This window comes from Cheilinus undulatus, linkage group 16, assembly GCF_018320785.1.
Source record: "Cheilinus undulatus linkage group 16, ASM1832078v1, whole genome shotgun sequence".
Lineage (NCBI taxonomy): Eukaryota > Metazoa > Chordata > Actinopteri > Labriformes > Labridae > Cheilinus > Cheilinus undulatus.
In genome coordinates, this window is record NC_054880.1 from 44139437 (window position 1) to 44163253 (window position 23817).

The 23817-nt window shown below is 42.2% G+C and overlaps 1 protein-coding gene across 1 annotated transcript in view; it reads left to right on the forward strand.

The window, feature by feature from the left end:
- dlgap3 (discs, large (Drosophila) homolog-associated protein 3) overlaps window positions 1–15581 on the forward strand; it is a 49754-nt gene extending 34173 nt beyond the window's left edge. Inside the window, exons 5-11 of the mRNA XM_041809615.1 lie at window positions 1830–2365; window positions 9379–9473; window positions 10337–10556; window positions 13302–13596; window positions 13690–13781; window positions 13995–14141; window positions 14659–15581. Coding sequence (XP_041665549.1) covers window positions 1830–2365; window positions 9379–9473; window positions 10337–10556; window positions 13302–13596; window positions 13690–13781; window positions 13995–14141; window positions 14659–14964 — 1691 coding nt within the window. The 3' untranslated portion in view covers window positions 14965–15581. The remainder of the gene's footprint in view (window positions 1–1829; window positions 2366–9378; window positions 9474–10336; window positions 10557–13301; window positions 13597–13689; window positions 13782–13994; window positions 14142–14658) is intronic.
- The last annotated feature ends 8236 nt before the right edge of the window (window positions 15582–23817 follow it).

Here is a 23817-nt window from a genome sequence, read left to right on the forward strand (position 1 = left end):
ACATTTTGCAAATCTTTGCATGCATTTGAAGATCTGTTCACCCATTTTGGGATTTGTGCACACATTTGTAAAAAGGTTTTGCAACAATAAAATCTTCATATGATTGTTGCAAAACTATTGCAAATGCATACACAGATCTGTACATAAATCTGCTGAAGCCTTGAGAAATTTGCAACATGTGTGCAAAAATCCACAATTTTGTACAAAGATCTTCAAATGCATGTACACATCTGCAAGACTGTAGTTCAATTTTGTAGCTGTGGACATGACAGATTTGCAATATGTGTGTAAAAATCCACAAATCTGTGCACAGATTTGCAAATGCACGGAAAGATTTGCAAATTTGTACAAAGGTCTACAAATGCATGCACAAATGTGTAAATGTGGCAAATTGGTCTACACATTTGCACATTTGTGCACGCAATTTTAGACCTTTGTACAAATGTGCAAAACTTTTTACATATTTACAAATCTTGGTGTGCATTTGAAGATCTGTGTGCACATTTTGAGATTTGTGCACACATTTGCAAATAGTTTGCAACAATGAGAGCTCCATATCATTGTTCCAAAACCATTTACAAATGCATACACAGATCTGTACACAAATCTACTAAAGCATAAAGAAATTTGCAAAATGTGTGCAAAATCCACAATTTTGTACAAAGGTCTACAAATACATGTACAAATCTGCAAGACTGTGGTTCAAATTTGTAGCTGTGGACTTAGTTTATTTTATTTCAGAAGACTTCTTGTCAAAGTACTCACAATACATCAAATACATATAAACTGCTCTCAGCATCGATTGCTGGTCCGTGTAATGCATATACTATTAGGCATGTAGCCTTGCCTGTGAGCCTGTGCTGAGGGCAATAAAACCCAGTGCTTTCACATATACAGATCTGAGTGCACATTTGCAGATCACAGCAGAAATGTTGCAAAAGTCACGTGTGTATGACAGCCAACTAAGAGGCAGACTTTACTTGTCATTGTTGTCTTGTGAGTATTTTGACAACTTAAAGCAAGAAGGGTAATTTTTCTGAACCAAAATAAAGTCCACAATTACAAATTGGTCTACACATTTGCACATTTGTGCACACATCAGTAGCCCTTTGTACAAATGTGCAAATCATTTTACACATTTTGTAAATCTTTGCATGTATTCATAGATCTTTGCATACATTTGCAGATCTGTGCACACATTTGGGGATCTGTGCACGCATTTGCAAATAGTTTTGCAACAATAAAAGCTTCATATGATTGTTGCAAAACTATTGCAAATGCATACACAGATCTGTAAATAAATCTGCTAATGACAGATGTGCAAAAATCCACAAATCTGTGCACAGATTTGCAAAGATGTACAAAGGTCTACAAATGCATGCACAAACCTGCAAATGTGGCAAATTGGTCTATACATTTCCACATTTGTGCATTGCATTTGTAGACTTTTGTACACATTTGCAAATTTTGCATGCATTTGCAGATCTGTGCACACATTTGTGGATTTGTGCATGCATTTGCAAATATTTTTGCAACAGTAATAGCTCCATAATTTTCCCTGGAAATAAAATGTGCTATTGAATCTTTTCTATTATTATTTATGTTACATCATTTGCATTATTTTAATGATTCTTTTCTGTTTTTCTCCCTGTATTGGTTCACCTCCCTCTCCTTTCTAAATTTTCCTCTATTACTCTTTTCCTTTTTTTACAGTCTGTCCCTTTTGTAAGTATCCCCTTCCCCTGCTCCCTCTTCTTATAGTTCCCATTTTGCTTTTAACAGTCCACTATGCCTCTGTCTTCCTTTCTCCTGCTCTTCTGACACTTCAGTCTTTCCTTATCGCAAAGGTGCTCCTCCCCCACTCCCACCTCGCATGTCCAAGTCTTCACTCTCGGTGCGAGCCCAGAGCAGCACCGAGTCCACGCAGGATGCCTACTTCCAGAGCAGTGGACAGCTGGTTTCCACTTCAGGCCCCGGTCGTCCCAAACAGCACAGCAACTCAGTGGACCTGGGCAGCTCCGACGGCCCCTCAGGTCGCTCCTCCAGGGGAGGATACTACACCTCCACCAGCCCTGGACGTTCCCGACAGCACAGTAACTCAGCAGAGAGCCTTGATGGGGTCAGGGGTTCACGGGAGCTGGTCCCATATGGAGGGGTCCCAGGGATTGGGGTGAGGGCGAAGCACAGCAGCTCGGCTGACAGTCTGCTGGAGGGACCACCAAGGCCGGCCAGGGAGAGAGACAGAGCCGGGGGCAGCCTGGGGAAGTCCACGTCTCTGCCTCAGAACAGCATCGTGCTGAGCAGAGCTGGGGGGCAGGACGACGGGCGCGGGGGCAGGAAGTGGAGGCCGTCCATCGCTGTGCAGGTCAGAGAGGAAGATTTTTTTTTTTTTTAAGATTACGCTGAAACAAAGTTTGACCATTTCCTATAATTATCAGACAAACTTTCATAACAAAACTCAGTTATCAAGAAAACCCCAAAACATACAAACATAGTTGACTGCTGGGGACTGCTCATGGGCGTTTCCACAACATATAGCTATTATTTTGGTAAAGCAAGGCAAGGTAAAGAAATCACACTGATTAAAGCAAAGTATAACATATACTCACATTTTTATATTCTCACATAACAAGATAATTGGATTGATTTCACACTTGTGTCCTTTCAGCGATAACAAAGCAGGAGTCAGAAATCCTTCAGCATAGCTCAGCATAAAGGCAGAAGAGGCTATACACTATGTGGACAAAAGCATTCGGCCACCAGAGAATCACACCAACAGGGACTGTAATGACATTGTATTCAAATACATGTACTTTAATAAAGAGACAGCCCCCCTTTTGCAGCTCTGTCTCCACTCTTCTTGTAAGCCTTTCCACAAGATTTTGGAGTGTTTCTGTAGAAACTTGCTCCCATTTATTCTGTAGAGCATTTATGGACCAGGCACTGATGTTGAAAGAGAAGGCTTAGCTCACAGTCTTCGTTCCAGTTCATCCCAAAGGTGCTCAGTGGGGTTTAGGTGAAGTATTAAGACTGGCTTTCACTGGAGATATGAGCCAAGCACAAACCCTGAAAAACAGCCTCACAGTATTACTTCTCCTCCACCAAACTTCACAGTCGGCACAAAGCGGTCAAGCAGGGGACATTTTCCAGGCATCCGCCAAACCCAGACTTGCCCATCTGACGGAGAGGCATGATTGGTCACTCCACAGAACATGTTTCCACTGCTCCACAGTGTCAGTGTGCTTCACAACACTTTTTTGGATGCTTGGCATTTGACTTGGTGAGTTGAGGCTTGCATGCAGATGGAAACCCATCCCATGACAGAGCTGCTGCATGTTTTTTGCTCACATTACTGCCAGTGGATTTTGGAACTATTCAGCTGTGGACTCAGGACTTTTATGCACCATGTGCCTTAGCAGTCGTCAGGGCTGTTTCTTGCCATACGCGGACTATGCAAATGCACAGGGCCCCACAAGCCAATAGGGGGCTCCAAAGCTGAATATTCAGCCTCATCTGAGGAGAATTAAGATTACCTGTCTTTATCCCTTACTGTATATCAGGGCTCATCAAGTACATCTGCACCAGGGCCAGATTTAGTCCCGACAGAAACTCTGGGGGCTGGACTTTCAAACACACAAAAACTAAAGAAACATTTTGGTCTGATTCAAATATTATTGTCGTATTTGTATTTATTTCATAATGCAGGACATTTTTAGTCATTACCAGTGAGATCTATCCCTGTTATCTATAATGCAGCAGGCTGAACGGAACTGGCTGGACCCTTGAACATCCCAGAGAAGGGGCCCTTCACAATTGTGATTTAGTACCAGTATTAACTCCTTTAAACCCCATTTTGATACTTTGTGCCACTCTTATCAATTTTTTTCCACTTTTCTTCTATTTTTGCCACTTTTAACCCCTTTTTATTACATTTTTTAACTCCCTTTAATGCCTTTCCTGCATGTATTATCCCTTTTGTGCCACTCTTTTATTCATTTCGCAACTTTTCTTCTATTTTTGCCGCTTTTTAACCCTTTTACATTACTTGTCTTCAACTTTTTTTGGTCATTTATAATCAATTTTTCCCTCTGCTAAGGAGGTTATGTGATTGGGTGGGTTTGTTTGTTAGCAACATAACTCAAAAAGTTGTGGACAGATTTTGATGAAATTTTCAGGAAATGTCAGAAATGGCATAAGGAAGAACTGATTAGATTTGGGACTGATCCAGATCACTGTCTGGATTAAGGAATTTTTTTAAGGTTTCTGTACTATTGGGAGATAGGGCTAATGGCGGAGGTCTGCGCTGTTACCACTTTACACCAGGAGATGGCGGACATGAGTAACTTCAATCCCAGCAGCATTTTTGGGTGTGTTTCTATTCAAAGTTCTGGAGTTTACAGAGTTTGAAAGACGCACGCCCAGTCGAGGAGATGAGTTGGAGCGTAACAGAGAGAAAGACAGCGAATTGTAGCGAGAATACTCACAATGCTGGGAGGAATAGAGGAATATTCACCCTCTGACATGACTTCCAGTCGTCCAGTGAGACCATGGGTGAGACTGCCAGTGCATCCTCTGGCACTGGAAGGCAATGCTTCCACCATGACAGTCCACCTGTAGCGAATCAAGTGCTTTGCCTCACCGTGTTTCCACCCCATCGGGGAGGGAGTAATCGGCGAATGCCGTGGTGGGGGGCACATTGGGACGGATCCAGCAATTTTTTAAAGGATTCTTCACTATTGGGAGATAGGGCTAATGGCAGAGGTCTGCGCTCTCTGAGTGCTTTTCTAGCTGATACTTTTGCCTGTTTTTTGCTCTTTTACCAATTTTTGCCACATTTTAACCTATTTTTGCAACTTTTTCTGCCAATTTTTGTGCCACGCCACAACCCATTTTGCCACTTAATCACCCAATTTTGCTACTCTCTAACCACATTTCCAGCTTTTTCTAGACATTTTTGCAGCACTTCTGCCAACTTTTACCCTTTTTCAAACTTCTACTAATTATGACAGTAAATTTCAGTAAAAACAAATCAAATGTTTGTAATTCTTAACGTTTTTGAATGTTAATTGTTTATGGGATGGATTTAACAGACATGTCATGCCAAACGATACCCTGAAAACCTCAACATCTTCTTTTCCTCCTTTTCTGAATTTAATGATCTTTCCAGGGCCGAACAAGAAGCTATGGGGGGTCTGATACGGCCCCCGAGCCGCCAGTTGATGATCAGTGCTGTATATGCTTGATAATAAAAGTAGGATATCAGAATGAAATAATCCGCAATGATAAGCTGTTGCTGGTGTTTTTGAGGCAAAATTAAGTCAAAATCATTGAACTCCACTGACAGTGACTGAGGTTCACTGACAGGTAGGATAGGAATGACTGGGTCAGTGTATTTTCTGGCAGATCCATTTCCTGTTTGAAAAAGAAAGGGTAGAGATCTTGTTTTTCCTTTTGGTCAAAAAAATTGTTTATTTGTCCCCAGCTAGCCTCACATGAATGTTAGTTTGTGAGTTACATTAGTTGTGTTCTTGCTTTTAAAATAAACCATTTTTAAAAACACTCCTTATGTGTTTAATTTACCGACAAATAGAGGATTTTTGTTTTCCTTCTTTTTTTTCTTGAGTGGCTCAACTTAAGACATTTCATTTTAATATGAGAGGTTATCATGCATGCATGCATCATTAGCATGTTCGTGGATCTTCTACTGGATTAGGAATCTCTCCATCGTAGTTTGGTAAACTAGGGGCCCCCAAACAACATTTTGCATAGGGCCCCAACAAAGCTAGAAACGGCCCTGGCAGCTGTTGACCCCCCTGTGTGATTTTACTTGGTTTTCTGCTTCATGGCTGAGTTGCCGTTGTTCCTAAATGCTTCCACTTCTAATAATATCACTTACAGCTGACTTTGGAGTATTCAGCAGTGATGAATTTTCAGCAGTCGTCTTATTGCAAAGGTTGTGTCCGTCACATTCAGGGTCACAGATGTTCTCAGATGGAGACTGAATGGCTAGGTGATGATTTTAGTCACCTGTGGAGACAGGTCTGATTGAAACACCTGAGCTCAGTAAACCAACAGGAGTGGCCAAATACTTTTGTCCATATGCTGATAGGGCTTTGAAAAAATATTGGCTTTCTACACAAAAAGATGATTTATTCTTACATCTGTGTTTAAAATGAGCACAAGGGCATCTCTGCTGCAAAATATTTGAATTTAAATGGTATAAAAAATGATTTCACCTCCTGCTATTTGAAAATTGCAAATAATATTTTGATTAATTTTCACCACTAATAGCTAACCTGCTACTCTGTAAAGTTGAAAATATGTCTGTAAGGTTGTAAACTCTCGATAGAGTTCATTTCATATATATCTGTGACTATTACACATTTACCAGTAGGTACTGAAATCTGTATGGATTAGTCAGAATAAAGACAGGTAATAATCTCTTAAATTTATCATCCATGATAGATTTTGGCATATTGCGTGCCCATATTCTTGTTAACAGGTTTTATGGGTCTGATTATTTTCACAAGACTCTGATAAATTGACTCAGATTGCTGAGAATAAACACTGGAAGCTTTTAAAACCAGATAGCCTGGGTATGATCACAAATAATGCTCTTCTCTTCAGAAATGAGGGACCAAAGAAGGGGTGTGTACAGCCTCTCTCCCTCAACTTTCCTCCTTTCTTCCCTCATGAGGGTGAGAGACTGTCATTAGAGGCCTTGTGCTAGAGAGGGTACTCTCAGTATCATCTCCACCTGGAGCTTGCATGGGTCTTTTGAAGGTGGCAGTGCTGTTTTTTGCTGTAATTGCCTTGTGGTAGAGTAGATCAGATCAAGAAGTTGTGATTGATGGTGGGTGCTAGCATGGAGAGCGGTAGCTGTGGGGTGCTGGGGCTAACTGATGAACCTTCCAGAGGTTACTGGACCAAACAGTGATGAAGGGGAGTACCTACTTGATTACCCTCTGGATGTGTTGGCTCTTGCTGTCCATGTAGTTTCACTGTTGGGTTGTGGGGTTATTAGAGGTCATGTAGTATCTGCAGTGTTGCAGAAACTTGAGTCTACAGAAGTTTGCAGTGCTATTTACAGCTGTGAAAAAGTATTTAACCCTTCCTGATTTATCACACTTGAATTTTTCATCAAACAAATATTTATATTAGACTGTGCCATCTAAAGAAACTCAAGAACAGATGAGGAACAAAAGTCATTGACAGCTTTTAGTCTGGGGCAACTCTTCTTGCAAATCAAGTTTATTTTAAAAATGTACAGACTTGAAATGAACAAATCAAACAAAAGCAATTGAAACAGCTCAACACAACTAATACTTCCAGTGGTTTCCTCAAATCCAAATGAAAATGCAATTTATGATGACTTCTCCAGTCTCTAAATTCTTCAGTTATTCAAGGAATTATTCATCAGAATCCCTCAAAACAGTTCAAATATGCAAAACCAGGGTTGTTTCAAGCACACCAATCAAGGACTTCATTAGTGTCTGCAGGTTTACTTGAGCTGGAAAATGAAATACCTTCACTGCCTGTTAGAAATAAGGCAGTCAAAAGAATGGTCCAAAAAGTTCAGAGAAGTGATCATTGCCCTTCACAAACAAGGAACAGGAATGATAATGATAGCAAAGGCCCTGAATGTTCCTAGAGGCACCCTTGGGAGCACAGTTCACCAGTTCATAGTTACAGAAACAGTGGTTGCACTGCCTGGACGGGGCAGAAAAAGGAAGCTATCAATGTCTGCAACCAGATATCTAAGAAGGCAGGTTGTAAAAAACCCTCGAGTGACTGCAAAAGACTTCCAGTAGAACCTGGTGGCAACAGGGACTGAGGTTTCAGTGAGTACAGTAAGGTGGTACTGAATGTAGATGTTCACCACTACTGACCCAAAAGCACAAGAAAAGTCAGCTCTGATATGCTCAAGATCATATCAATGAGCTACAGAGGTTCTGGGATTCTGGTTTGAATCGAAACTGGAACTTTTTTGGCACGATGGATCAGCTGTATGTCTGAAGGAAGAGGAATGAGGCATACACCAGAAAGAACACTGTGCCCACAGTTAAGCATGGCAGTGGCTCGGTGATGCTCTAGGGCTGCTTTACATCCCCTGTCACTGGAAACCTGCAGCATGTGGAAGACAAGATGGATTCACTGAAGTAGCAGGAAATCCTAGGCGGAAACGTCATGCCGTCTGTGAGGAATCTGAAGCTTGGGCGTCATTGGACCTTCCAACAGGAAAATGAGCCCAAGCGTACTTCTAATTCCCCTAAGGCCAGCCACACACTAGACGATATTTTTAATCTGGAAAGATTTTAAACCGTGAGAGACCACAGACTTCAGGACAGTTTCCAAAGATTTTTCATTTTTAATCAGTCAGCTAGACTGTCAGATCACTGGAGACCACACACCTGCTGACCTGCCTACAACCTCGTGTGATCACGTGACTTCAGAAAAAAAAACACGATTGTCTGTCAATACCATCTTGCTGTCTCTCCACAAAAGGCTGTCCTGGCATGTGTTACAGGTGAAGCAAAAATTATAATACAAGGGAAAGACTCAGGATGAAATCATGGCTGAAATTAAGTTAAGGTTGTGTTTGTGGTTGTGAGTGGTGAAAGTACATATGATCTGGCTGTGAGGCTACCCGCTGTGCTCACTCTAACTGGTTGTTGTGGGTACTCCGTCAGCGGCACTACGACTTAGAATCGTAAATATCAAACGTGTGTGATATTTACGATTCGAGATTTTGGAGGCTACAATGCGATTTGGAGCAGTAAAACAATTGTGTTGACGCCACACGCATGCAGACTACTCAGACAAACAGCTGTTTGCGACGAGGCTCCTCTCGGGATACATCAGGGGAGGCAAATCTTGCCCCAAATCAGGCTTAAAATCCTGTGGTGTGTGGCCGGCCTAAGGCTTGGTTGGGGAAGAAGTCCTGGAAGATTCTTCAATGGCGATCACAGTCGCCTGACTGGAACCCCATAGAAAATCTCTGGTGGGATTTGCAGGACAGTTGCAGCATGCAGACCCAAGAATATTACTGAACCGGAGGTTTGCAAATGATGAATGGGCTAAGATTCCTCAGGAATGCTGCCAGAAGCTGGTGTCTGGATATGCATCTCATTTGCAGCAGGTCATAGAAGCTAAAGGGCGCTCTACTAAGGACTAAAGAGGCTTGCCATGAAGAATGACTAGAGGTTGACTGGAGAAGCATTAGCTGTGATGAGCTGAGCCACTCTGCCAGCTGAAGATTTTTGTTATTTGCACATGAATTTGACCCTAAAAAGTTGTCTTAAATTAAAATTCGTAAGGTTGCCTTCAACTCTGTTTATTTAAGATGTCTGCCTGGTTCTTTGTTTTCTTTTGTTGCAGGTGGACAGCTCAGAAACTCTGTCAGATTCAGACGCGGAGGGCAAAGCGCTCACAGAGGTCCACTCTATAGGAGTCCAAGTGGAAGATGACAAAAGGTAATGGAAATATCACTAAAAATCACGGCATAGAGAAGAGTTTATCTTCTTGTTTTCTTCAACTGTGTCTGACATTTAGCTCGACTTAATTAGGGAGATAAAAATTGCAAAATAAGATGTGTGTTTGCCAATTTCTCTTTGCCCAAAAACATGTGGCTTCATCAAGACCTTTGGGCTTTTTTTCAGCGTAATTTATGTGAATAATTTCATCATGTCATTTTAAAAAGCCTTCATCTCCTGGGCATCCAGCAGTGAAGCCAACTCTGGTTGATTTCTAGGCTAGATCCTATTATTTCATTTAACATTTCATCAGACATCACAGCTTGAACTCAGTCACAGTTGCTCCAAGAATCTACGTTTTTCAACAGTAACCATGACGACCGCAAATCATACGCTCCACATGACTTTCACATGCAGCCCGTTTCCTAATTATATCCGGCTTTGCTTACGGGTCAGATGCACGCATCGTATACTCGGAGCAGTGGGCCGTCATGCCTTTGTTAACAGTGCCCGCCGTCCCCTGAAATCATCGTGGATGACAGTGTGACGTCTGTACAAAAAAAAAACAAAAGGGTGAGAACAGGAAACTGACTCACACCTCACACCTCGTCCGACAGCCAAGACAGATGGGGGGAGGTGGGGGACTAAGTTGTTATAGAGTAAACACTCATCACTGAGTCCACTGACATGACATTTGCACACACTGGTGCGTCATATGCCAGAGGATTAAGCAGGGCTTATCACAGCCATGTGAATAGTAGTGACTGCACTGACAGCATGAATATTCCTGCTCCAATAAGTGTGATGATAAATGAGAAAACTGTGATACTCTGTGTGGCTGCTAAGACTTCCCTGTGTTGCAGGCGGGCTCGTTTCAAGCGCTCCAACAGCGTGACGGCGAGCGTGCAGGCTGACCTGGACCCCGAGGGCTTCCCTGGGCTCAGCATCGCCGTGCCAACGCAGGACAAGAGTCTTCAGTTTGGCTGTTCCTTCCAAAGGCACTCGTCAGAGCCGGAGTCAGCGAGCCAATACACGGAGTGTCACCGCACCGTCCACACACAGGGACAGTGGGCCTACAGGGAGGTAGGTCTGCACTGATGTGATGCTCTGATCTCCTGAGGCTCTGATGACAGGTGGCGTTTATCTGAGCTACTTTCAGTGCTCTACACAAACTGCACTGAGTGAGATAAATAACTGTCAGAGATGTTTAGTACATTCTGTTCTCCCCTGTGAATTCTCAGTCCTATATTTGTTACATTCTTCTTTGCTGGCTGGCATTTTTCAAGCTTTGTTGACCCTACTAACACAGTTCTTTCTATGTTTCTGAGCCAACGATGTCTGAAATAGAGTAAACTGTGGGCTGAATGTGCAAAGTCTGTCTATGAGACAATCGTGCCGGTTTTTGATCAGACCACCCTGCCCCCCTCCACCTTTCCAGCAACGTTAGCAGAGACCCTGACGGTCTCTGACGGTATCCGAGGGTTCTGTGGATCAGTGGTTCTCCACCTAGGGGCCGGGACCCACTTGGGGGTCGTGAGGCTCTGAGAGGGGGTCTCCAGATGCCCTAAAAAAGAACTAAGTATATTTTTAAAATTACACTGTTACACCATTACACCATTTTTTTTACCAATGTTGCCAAATTTTAACCCCTTTTCATCATTTTTCCCACCAATTTTAACGTATTTTTGCTATTTAAGACCTATTTTTGTCAATTTTAAGCCCTTTCCACCACTTTTTTTCTGTTTTTGCCACTTCTAAAGCAATTCTTGCCACTTAAGCCAAATGTTGTCTCTGTTGACCCATTATTGCCACTCTTCCCACTTTTTATGCCCAGTTTAGCCACATTTCACTATCTGATATGCCTATTTTTGCCAGTTTAACCAATTTCTGCTAATATCTGCCTATTTTTTCTTCTCAGTTAACACTATAAACACCAGTTTATATTAATTTGTTATCCCATTTCACCAAATTTCCCACCCATTTTTGCCCATTTAAAGCCATTTCAGCCCATTCTTAACTCCCTTTCACCAATTTTTTAACTCATTTTTGCCCTTTTTTTTTTTGGTTATTTTTGCCATAATTATCTAATTTTTGCCACTTCTAACCCATTTCTACTACTTTTCTACTACTTTTTTGCCATTATTAACCCTTTTTAGAAATGTTTACTCCATTTTTAATTAAATTTAAGGATTTACATTTTTAAAAAGCTATTTATCACACAAATGATTAAAAAAAGAGATGTGTTTCATTGATAAGAGTGGTTATTTCTAAATATAAAATATGGTAATCACAGCTTAACTTTAAAATGGATCATGATTTTGCTGACCTCCATGGGCCCTCAGTTAGCTGGGCTCCAGAAAGCTCTCCTCTTTACCCCGGGCTGCACATGACTATTCTTGAATGTTCATGGCTGTTCAACCACCTTCATGTACAGTTGGGGTCCTTGGTCTCTGGCACCTTTATTTTGGGGTCACGGGCTGAAAAGGTTGAGAACCACTGCTATAGATCATCCTGACAGAGTTTCCTGTGGTGTGAGGGGTGTTAAGAGCGACCTTTCCCCCTTCAACCTGCTCAGTAGAGAATTGGAGCCTCTCGAAATTGAAATGGTAACATTGAGATTGTTAAATATGTTAAGTATGAAGATACCAAAATTCAAAATAATTCTATGAAGGCAAATAATTTATTTTCACAATGCATAAGTGCAGTCAAGAATCAAAGGTGAACATTTCTGCTACATTTTGAAAATATTATTTACATCTTTAAACTCACGTGCAATAGTTTTCCAGATTTGCAGCTGTAATGTAAAACTAGGGCTGCAAGCATCGCTGAAGGGCCCTCGCAAGAGCATGGTAGTAATGGGGAGTAAGCAACTCGTGCCAAGTGCTGCAGCAGAGCACAGAAAGCATGTCAGTCATCCTAGGACTGTTATTTCAAATGTGAAATGAGAAAAAACAGGACATTATATGTTAGCGATGCATCTACTTTCTTGCAGCAGATGGCGCATGCAGAGGACTGAAGATATGACCCGCTAGTGTCACTTTCTGAAGCCCATAGGGGCACTATCATGAGACGTTTGCATGTGGGTGTGTTCAGTGTGATACCATTGTCTTGCAAGAAAGAGCAGAAGATCACAGAATATTGTTTACTATAGTTATAACTGGTAAAAGTCATTTTATACCTCCAAAGTTTACTTATTTTGAAATAGAGATGAAGTTGTGGACTTCCTGTTGTGATTTGGTCACCCTATTTAAACAGAAACAAGGACAGCTACTCAAACAATAGCGCTCTGACTACTACCCCAGTCAATCGATACCTCAGAAAGTGAAACTACAATAAACTTAGTGTCCCATGGGGGTGAGCTGGCTTGTTTGCATGAGATCATTTCCAGCTCAGAAGTTTTTCTTTCCTTGGATGCAGAGCTCAGTAATACAATTATTTTAGTTTCAATTTGAGATAAGACTTGAAAATCGCTGATAATATCTGTGTAAATGTGTGACGAATCTTGTGACAGAAGGAGATTTCCTGGTGAAATGTGGTCTAAACTTAGTTGAATCAACTTCTTCAAGCAGTCATTGAAAAAGTTTCACATTTGGGTAGAGATGACATAAAACTTCAAAAAAGATAAATCTGTACAGCAATCCAATAAATGGACACTGTATATAAGAAGTTCCTAAACTTTGACAACTCCAGTAATGTCGGACCAATAGTGTCTGAAACTTTTTCGATGCCAAACTTTGGTCCTTCTACTCAGGTTCATTAGTCAGATGCCCAAGTCCCCAGTGAATATTTTAGTACTGTGTGCCCAGCCTTGCTATCTGTTTGTTGCAGGACTTTATTCAGAGCGGCTACACCACCGAGACCTGCACAACAGACCCGCGGCCCCACCAGCACCCACACTTGCCTCCACGTTCCCACTCCCCGCTCCCCATCACCTCTGAGCGAGCTTGGGCGGGTACGCCATCCCTGGAGGGACCACGGAGCCTGCCCGACTCGGGCCGAGCCTCGCCCTGCATGAGAGACGGGGAGTTCTTCCTGCGTCTCCTGCAGACGGAGGTGGAGAGGATGGAGGGATGGTGCCAGAACATGGAGAGGGAGGCCGAGGAGAACGAGCTGCCGGAGGAGGGTGAGTCTGCGAGGAGGATCAAAAGGAACTAAAAGTTAAACGGTGAGTAATTCTTGGATTTGTAAAACTACTTGTGTGCTGTTTCCTCTCTAGTTCTTGAGCTGATTCGAAATGCAGTTGGCAGTGCCCAGATGCTCATGTCTCAGAAAGTCCAGCAGTTCTTCCGCCTCTGCCAACAAAGTGTGGTGAGTTTGTGCAATGCATGAAAAACCATGACAGCACACATTACCCACGGTGCATGATTTAACCGAGATTCAGTGTCGCTAAAGGCAAAATTAGCTTGGCTGCAAAAGCCCTGCTGCAGAGATTCGTCCTGTATAATTGGGTTTTCTCTAAGCATGCTCTTACATTACTTTCTCATTGATGGCTGTGCATTGCACGTCTCTCTGCCTGTCCAGGACCCATCAGCGTACCCCCAGCCCACCACTCAGGACCTGGCGAGCTTCTGGGATCTGCTCCAGCTCAACATAGAGGACGTCAGGGTCAAGTTTCAGGACCTCCAGAGGCTCAAGGACTCTAATTGGAGGCTCCCACCTGAAAAGAAGGTGAGATGCCCCGGGGTGCGAACGGCCCTGGTTTCCCCACAGCACTCCCCCAGGGCTAAGCTGGCAGTGTGCAGAAGAGTAGCGCAGATGGTCGTGCCCTCCGAGGCTGCAAAGATTCAAACCGGCAAGAGGAACTGAGCCGAAAACAAGATGGTGGAGTCTTTAACTGATAGAAATGAGAAACACTTCTCAGTGACATGTTTGTGTGTAACAGATAGGCTTCTAACTGTTCGACTACATTGTTCTTGTTAACAAACTAACAATTATCTCTCTTTTCCTCTTTTCCTTTTTTGTGTTGCCATCTCATTTCCCTCTATGTCTCCCAATGCCAATGCATGGGATCATTTTTGCTTCTTTTCCCTTTTCTCATCCTGATAATTCTTCCTTACTTTACTTTATCACCTCTGCTGCATGGCCCCCTTTCCGTGTAACCATACCAACTGTTTCTCCCGCTATCCAACACGATAAACCCACTGTCCGTGTCCATTTTTATCAATGTTTCACCTTGCTGGGCCAGGAGGATAAGAAGCTTCCTCCTCCCTTACCAAAGAAGCCAGCAGGCGGGGTGAGTGGCAGCCTCAGGGCTGATAGCAGCGTGGACGGGGGCGCCGGAGGTGGGTCGGGCGGTCTGGTAGTGCCTCGCATCGGCGGACACACCCTCCCCATCAGGGAGAAGTCACTGGACCTCGGGGACCGTCAGAGAACAGAAGCGAGGCGGAGGCTGCTGCAGACGAAGCGCACCGCTTCTTTCAGGCAGAACTCGGCCACAGAGAGCGCAGACAGCATCGAGATATACATCCCCGAAGCCCAGACTCGACTGTGAACGCCCAGGCGTCTCCCACCCGCGTTGTTCAGGGCTCTCCTGGGCACCAATCTCAGAATTTCTGCAGGTCATTGCTGTTAATCTGCTACTCATCCTTTAAGATTTCTCCACATAAATCCATTACTTGTGCTCAAACAAACAGCCATTTTAGTGTCTTTAAATCTGGATATTTTACCAACGCTGAGGCCTAGACCTTAAGCGGTAGCTAGCAGATATAGACTTTTTAAAGAAGTTTCTTTTCAGTCCACTTTTATACCAGTAGTCAGCAGATGTTCACGCAGTAGTAGCATGCCTGTGCGTGATCACCTAGCACTTCTCCATCTCTGAAAATAAAGGGCTCAAAAGGCACAAAACCTCTGTGTGAGGAGACGACAGAATCTCCTCTGTACCCCCTGTAATCATCTCCTGAACGCCGAGTCAAGTTTGATAAATCCACACCCTTTGATGCTAGCAGTATGGATGATTAAATATGGATCCATTCATCACCGTGAGTTAAAACGCCCTTAAAAGTCAGACGACTGACTCCCCAAAGAACATAGCCGGAGCACAGCCACTCACTACAGCTGGCTCCTAGTTTAGAAAACATATTTTATTTGCCTCTGTCCTTCATTCTCCATGTCCTGCGAGTATCTTCAGCCTTCAGCAGGAAGGCTGGTTGAATGTGCAAGTGCTATTTGTACATAGTGTGCACACTCATGTTTGCCAAAAAGAGCTTTTTTTTTGTCGTAGCATCACAGCCTTGACAGCAGGAGAGCACCCCAGATACAAAGCAGAGTTTTCTTTTATATAGTCTCTCTGAAGTTTCTGGGAATTTTTAGGGGAATATATTTCAGTGGCTTTTCAGGACTGTGCTGAGAAGGCCCCTATTTCACTGTGAGACAATAGCACCACCTAGTGGTCAAATAAGGACCCAAACCAACATGAGTGGTCAGTGTGAGCATTTCGTCAGGACGTCCTGATGAAACAGCCGTGAAAGATTTTTTTTTTTTTACTTTTTAAAAAATTCTCCACTTTGAAAAGCTTCACAAAGAACAAGAGTGAAAGCGGCCAAACTCTCCACTCGCCTAACTTGAAGTCAAATCCTCTCAATTTCACACACCGCTGAGGAAGAAAAGACAAAAAAAAAGAGTCATCAATGTAGCTCCCCTTCCAAAGAGTCATCGCCGAGAGGAAACCATCAGGTGTGAAATTATAGAAAGATAGAGTCTGGTAATTAAACTGAGATTAATTAACACTTGTGGATGGAATTCTACTGTTTGTTTGCTGCACCATGTTTTCCCCTTTCCTTTCCTTATTTATTTCTCAAGCTCATCCTCCTCTGGAGAGTAGCATGCTTTCAAAGCTTTGAAGGAGTCTCATTTACACATTTATGTCAGAGCCAATATTTCTAATAGAAGTATTTTGTATGGGTGCTGCGTTTAGCCTCGTATGTGCGTGTGCAGAGTGAATATAAAGTTCTGTGTGTCGGAAATACTAAAAAGTCCAAATCAGCCATTTTAAAGAGGAAAATATGAGGAGCATGATTTGTTTTTATTTCTAATATTTGGACGGAGTGTGTTGGCAAATGGGATATTTTAATGGGAGATGTATATTTTATAATATAATCTACATTTCTAGATTAGTAGAGACTATGAGTACAGTATATGTACAAAAAAAGCATATATCAAATGTGAACTACTACAGTATTATTATAATAGATTATAGCATTGTGTGAAACTACAGCTGTGTGGCATATCCAGACTCAGTACATGTGAAAAAATGATTCTTATCTTGAGTTTGCTGGGTCGGGTTCACAGGGTAAATAACGGCAGGAGTCTGATCCTCCTTAGGCCTACTGTATATCTGTGTGTGGTTCTAACCTATCCCCGTATTCCCTCTTTAGAACCAACTACATGTGCCTAACCAGCTAGATGTGGAGGTTTCCTTTGAACACAGTTTACAGTATATAAATATTTAAAATACAGAATGAAATGTACATAGAAAAGTATCAGAGAATATTGTTAAAGAAAATGTTTTTATTGTACTGAAATACCACCCTTTGTCTCCCTCGCTCACACTTGCAATACACACGTACAACTGGAAGAATTTGTTGGTGTTACTACTGCATGTTTTATGTCAAACTCCTTTGAGAAATTTAAGCAGAGTCTCATTTTTGACCGAGCAAAGGAAAGCAAATTTTGTAGCTTCAGAAACTTTTTTGTGATTGAAGAAAAAAAAAAAGTCGAAGATTTTAAAGTCAACGAGTCACTCCTTTGTACAAAGATTCAATCGTTTGAGGACAATGATACTGGCAACCTTGGAACAACAATCTGTGTTTAGATTTGAAACTCAACGAATCAATTTAGGCGCCTCGGTGTGAAACAAGCCGCCCTGACCGCGATGATGAAAAGGGCTGAGAATCAGACGTCGTGTTTTATTCATTTGTAGCAGTGTGGGCTGCAGAGCAGCCTCTTTTATCCCCCTCAAACTTGACAACGGTTTGTGACACAGCCCTCATCAAACAAAGCACAAAGACCTGCTTTTATACTGTTACTCCACTGTGAAGGCCTCTCAATCTCCACCCTCGCTCTCCTCAAACATCCACGCGGAGGGATGGCGAGCTCTTTCCATTACAAGTCGGCCTTGAGGGACTCCAGGAGTCAAAGAGGCTTTGTCGGACTTTTCTCCACCGTAGCAACTTCTTCGTCTTTCCTCTCTTTGCTTTTAATCACAAGCTGAGGTGTTAGCCAGCCACCTTGCCTTGAAACAGGTCCATTACAAACACACTTTAGTTGGTAGGAGTTTCATGCTCTTTTACACATCCACTGTATTGTTTCGTCACAGTCTAAATACTGGAGCCTCAGCTTATTGCACCTGGCTGTGTAACTGTACAAACCACACTAGACAGACTACTTTCTAGAAGTGCAAAAACCCCTCATGGACAGTCAGATGGACAAGTCAACTCTGAGTACCTCAGTTTCTAGCAGCAGTGTCTCCAACCCCGACCCGGGACTCTGTCCTCAGGGGATTCATTACACAAGTGATGGACTCTAGAAATGCAAAGGCGGATCAGTCCTGCAGGAATGTTGTCCATATTCTCCGAATGAGCCGTAATTCTCTAGTAGCCATTTCCTGAGACTGGAGATCAGCGGTGAAAGACGCGGCGGTGGAAGAGCTCAACTGTAGCCGGTGTGTGTGTGTGTGACTGGTGTGTTTGCTGTGTACTGTAAAAAAAGGGAAGCAGGGGAGGATCCTGTAGCAGCACATTTGAGTTTTAGTTATGGAGGCGGATCTGAGAGGCAGAGCTGCTCTGGAGGGACGCACCGCTGGAGAACAGGTGTTAGTTTTTAGCTTTGGTTGCTTCTTCATGGTCCATTTCTGCTTGCAAAGTTTAACGATGATGCAACAGTGATGATTTTTCCTTTAATGATGACCTAAAGTTAAGCTAGCTATCTATCCAGCAGCAAAGGGAAGTGTCATACTGCTTTCATACATCATTTAAGAAGAAGTTTTCAAAAACACTGCATACTGTAAGAAAGATAAGATGATAATAGTGGACGACATGCAAGGATTCTTCTCTGTGGAGCTCTCGTTGAAGATTTGAACCCTCTAATCAGTCATTAATCAGTCATTTAAGCAAATCCCATCAGAAGTGACTGTAGATAGAGCAGGGCTAGACTGGCCGTACTCTCTGAAACAGCCTGTTATCCACAGACTGGCAATGGTAGAAATATGGCAGCTGGTAAAAGGAAGAAATACCTTCCAAGCAAGACCAAAATGGTAGAGTTTGCCCCTGACATTACTCAGAGCATGTACATGCAGTCAGACAAAGTCAGACAAACATTTTGACAAGAAGAATTCACTGATTTGAGTTTTTTAGTTGTTAAACTGAGACAGCACTGTAAATGGTAAACATACTGGGAATTAAAATAACCACAATGTCTTGATTCATAACACCCTGATGGATCATGGAGGTAACGAGCAGTAACAATGGTCTTTTACCAAGTTTTACCCATCTAGAGATCCTTGCGATTGCCCATGTTTACTACAAGGGTCCCATACTTTAGTCCACTTATAACCCATGTGGAGCCCACAAGGACATGCTGGCTGGGTAGAGGCAGAGCTAGTAGTAGCCAGGGCTGCCCAGGGCACCCTGAAATCTGTCTGGCCTCCCTGAAGTCTTCAAAATGACTGGCTAGCTGGTCATTTTAGCTTACCGCTTCACTATCTTAACCATCTTAAGATTGGTTTTACTAATTTTACTGTCTTTGAGGTGAGGAATATGAAAGTGGCCCAACCATCCTTAGGTATTTTTGTATGCCGCCCTCCATAGAAAAAGTTTGGACACCCTTGTCCTAACAAATTAAAGCCAAAATTATAATCTTAAAAAAGCCAACCCAGTTTGAGCTAGGGATGCATACGGTATATCGCTAAAACAGTTAAATTTTTTTATCAAATTTAAGAGTTGATTAAACAAACTACCCCTCGTTTTTGTAAACAACGGCTTGAAATCCCGGTCTAAAGATCTTTTCAACTGTAATGAACCACCAGAGGCCGCTGTAGCTCCAGTTAATGGCCACTGCCTTCCTGTCTGGCATTTCACGGATGTAAACATGAGAATCTCAGTGGTGGCTTAGCAGTTAGCGTTTAGTAGGAGCAGCGCAGTATGACAATTTCTTAAAGTAATAAATGGAAATAAAGTGGTGTGTAGGCTGTTAAGAGTTGAAGTCAGGTCTAACTTCCACCTGAAGTGAAAAGTAAGGCCACACATCAAAGCACAATGTTAATCTGCAAAGAGGAACAAAGGCTGCCCGTGCTAGCTTGTAATGTTAGCATTGCTTTTAGAGAGTATATCAGGCTAACGTCACATTCCTGTAAAGGAATTTGACTGTTTTCTAAGGATTTTCTCCTTTTTAGACTAGTCGGTTAGACGAAATTTGAATGAATGTTTAGCCAAGTATGGAAATAGATGCTTAGGAAAATCCTAAGTTTGAACTGCATTCAGTCACAAATGGCTCAGAAAATGTTCTTTTTGCTGCTCTTAACGATGTAAATAAGTTTAGATTTATCTGCAGCTAATCTTGGACTAAAGCATGCTGAAGATTTGCTAAGCTTGTGCAGGTGTAGGTGCACAGCAGTAAATTACCGTGTCATCAGCACAAAAGGAAAAACATAACCTTGGAAAGTAGATGCATTCACCCATTTCCTTGTTGCTCACTGGCGAATCCATCTTGCAAAGCTCCCATCTGAACAGTTTGGGCCTGGTTAGAAAGTGACAGGACTAATCAGCGATGGGGAGCAGAGGTGTGACGTAAGCAAGCAGCAACAAGAGGCCGGTGTAATTATGGCCGAAGACATTATCGTGGATGCTGCTAGAGCGCCAGTTTTATCAGAACTTGATTACATTTCATGTCGTTTTTCGTGAGAAGTTCCCGGTAGACACAAGTTGGTCTGGTTTGCTTTCACACCTCAAACAAACCGCACCAGGATTCATTTGGAAGCAGACCAAGACCCCCTGTTTTCACGCGGACCAGAGTCTGCTTGTTTGGTCCGTACCAGAGTTCGTGTGAGCTTTCACACCACTCCAAATGAACCGGACTATCCGGGAAAACGGACCAGAATTTGTTTAAAGTGGACCAAACAGCTCTGGTGTGAATGCGCCCTAAGTAGTTTTGGTGATAGAGAGGGGGAAAGGTTGACGCACAGGTGTAGCTTTATCCAAAGAAAGGGGAGGGCTACAAATCCCTAGCCTACTCTGCTCGCATGCTAAACTGGAAGTCCATCTCTTGACAACATTTCTAAGAAGAACTTAAAAGAAGAACAGCGAAACAGCAGTGAAACAGCAGTGAGTTGTTTTCTTATCAAAAACAACAAAAGTCGTGTACTGACATTGTTACAGTCACCATGGTTCGTGTTGTGCAGTTCTCTGTGGAGTTTACTCCTCCGTAGCGGCTACGTCACGTGTTTTGTCGCTCTGTTTGGTCCATAAAGATGTGACAGACAGAACGTTCATCCAATCACCCTCCGAGTTTTTTTTTTTTTCAAAGGCTCTGCCCTTTCCCAAACACCATCTATGGGAGGTTTTCCATCTGGAGTGTCAGGTTAGGGAAAACAATCATTTTGGTGATAGCTATAAACGCTAAATAATAGCATATTACTTCTTATTCTCCTCCAGAGCAGCTCAAATCTCAGACGGCGGTTAACTGAAACTCTTATCTGCCTCTTGCTCAGAAGCGTGATGCAAGTTTACATGTGTGTGTGTTTGCTTGTGTGTGGGAGTGTGTGTATTAACACCGTAACGTTGCTTTACAGTGCACACACAGGTAACCATGTGGGTCTGAAACAACTGAGCAATTACTGTGTAATTAACAAAGATAATACCCTGCCACTCTCGAGTTTACAAACATGTAAATACCTGTTGCCAATGGACATTGCTCTTCTCAATACTACATCTATTGTTACTACGATATGATTATTATTAGTATGGTTAATTGTCATTAAAAGGATTACTTATTGCCATCACTCATTATTAAAGACGCTGTTGTCAGTTATAAATATGGGTGTATTCGAGGGCGAGTCGTGTGTACAATATAAAAAAACAATGGAGGATGGGGGAGTGTTAAATCGCTGCTACTAAGGAGACGGAGTAGAAGAAAAGCAAACCGATGCTAACTCTGGGAAGACTTTTCTCTGGGATCTCGATGGACGCTCACAATGAGGAGTGAGAAAGTACCAAAAGAGGAACCTGGGTGTCAAACTGAATGGAAGATTGGAACAGAAGGCCTTTCATTTATTACACTCTGAACTCTCAGAGGAGGAAATCTACATGGACATGACAGTGAAACAGACTCTACTCTCCTTATTCTACTCTATAATGTAGCAAAAATGATATAGTCCCTCGACACACTTCTCTCTCCTCCTCTTTCATCTCTCTCCTCACTGAACACCATGATTTTGAATCAGACGGGTTTGATACGGCGAGCTTTTCTGTCTTTAAGCTCCGCTTTATTCTTCAGTTCTCTTCTTTTATACATTTGATTCAGTGCCAAGACAGCATACTGTACATACAGACATGAAATGCTTTTGTTTTTCTCCTTAAAGAAGAACTGACTGGAGCAAATAGCAATAGCGACGCCATAGGATACAAACTTTGTTTCATATTGCCACCAGTGGATTCACAAGATGCATGACAACACCACGGTAACGGGGAGACGCGGTCCGGACGACTGCAGGGGAGGGTGTTGCACAGTGAAGTGTAAACATGATTTCTGTTGTGTTGTGGTTCTCATTCTGTACATACAAATTTATTTATTGATCTGGTATGTTTTATGGATCTAGATGTGTCAAAGGAGCACGTCTGATAGAGCTGAAGCCCAGAGAGATGGCACACTGTGACGTGGTTTACCCCAACACAGAATGTAACACTGTCAACGTTGTCAAAACATTTTCTAATGGCTAATATTATTACTATTAATATGATTATTATAAAGCTATTTTAGCGAGTTAAACCAGGGCTGCTGTGTCTCCTTTGTCTTTCTTTGGTGTTGATTTTCTGACTCAGGTGTATGTTTGAACGTCTGAAAGAGGAAGCTTGAACCCCTGAAAATTTTTAGCAATTTCAGCCAGACCACCATGCAGTCTTTCTGGATTGAATGTTCGTCACGGTGGGAGACCGTCTATTACAGGTCGGGTCTCAGGATGCTGAACACTGATCCACAACTGGTCAGGCATCAGGACTAATCAACTACTAAAACTAACTATTAAAGCAGTGGTTCTCAACCTTTTCAATCCGCAACCCCCAAAATGAAGGCGCCAGAGACCGGGGACCCCCACTGTACCTGGAGGTGATTGAACACAGCCATGCACATTCAAGAATAGTGCAGACAAGGCTGTCCATAAATGGGGATAAAGGGGGAGGTCTCTGGGACCCAGCCAAACTGGGGGCTCATGGAGGTCTGCAAAACCATGTTCCATTGTGAAGTTATACTGTGAAAACCATACTTTATATTTGACCTGAATAATAACCACTCTTATCAAAGAAACAGATATCTTTATTTATTTATTCATGTGTGTAGTGAATAGCCTTATTTAAATGAAAATAACTTTCTATAAACAATGTTAAAACGGGTTAAAAATTGCTCCAATTTTTCAAAAATTGCAAAAAAAGGCGGAAAAGGTGGTAAAATTTGATTTCTACAGAATAGATTTGGGTTAAAGTGGCAAAAACAGGCACAAAAAGTGGTAACAGGGGATTAAAAAGTGGCTGAAATGGATTTTCAGTGCAAAAAATTGGTGGGACTTAGGTGGAATGGGATGAAAATTTGATATAAACTGGCAGAAATGGTTTAACTGTGATTAAAATGGGCGAATAAAGGGTTGTAAAAAATGACTGATAGAAGCAATAATGGGTCAACAGAGGCAACAATAGACAGAAAGTGGCAAGAGTTGGTTTAGAAGTGGCAAAAACAGGCAGAAAAAGAGATGGAAAGAGTTTTAAATGGACAAAAATGTTTTATTTTTATTTTTATTTTTTTTGTTTGTTTGTTTGTTTGTTTTTTACATGTTAATGTGAACAGCCCGAACACAAACATAAAAAATTAATTAATGAAATGAAATCCCTTTCAGGTCTCGCCCCTGACAGATATCTGATTTGGCCGAAAAGACTAAAACTAATAGAAACTAAACTAAAACGAAGCATTTTTGCAAAATGAAAACTAAACTAAACTAGCAACCCAGCAGGAAAAACTCATTAAAACTGAACTGAAATTTAAAACAACAGTTAAAAACAAAATTAAACCCAAAACTATTATAACTCTGATCAGGACCAACCACGACCTCCGCAAGAGGAATTCAGACCCAGTTTTTTTTAATTTT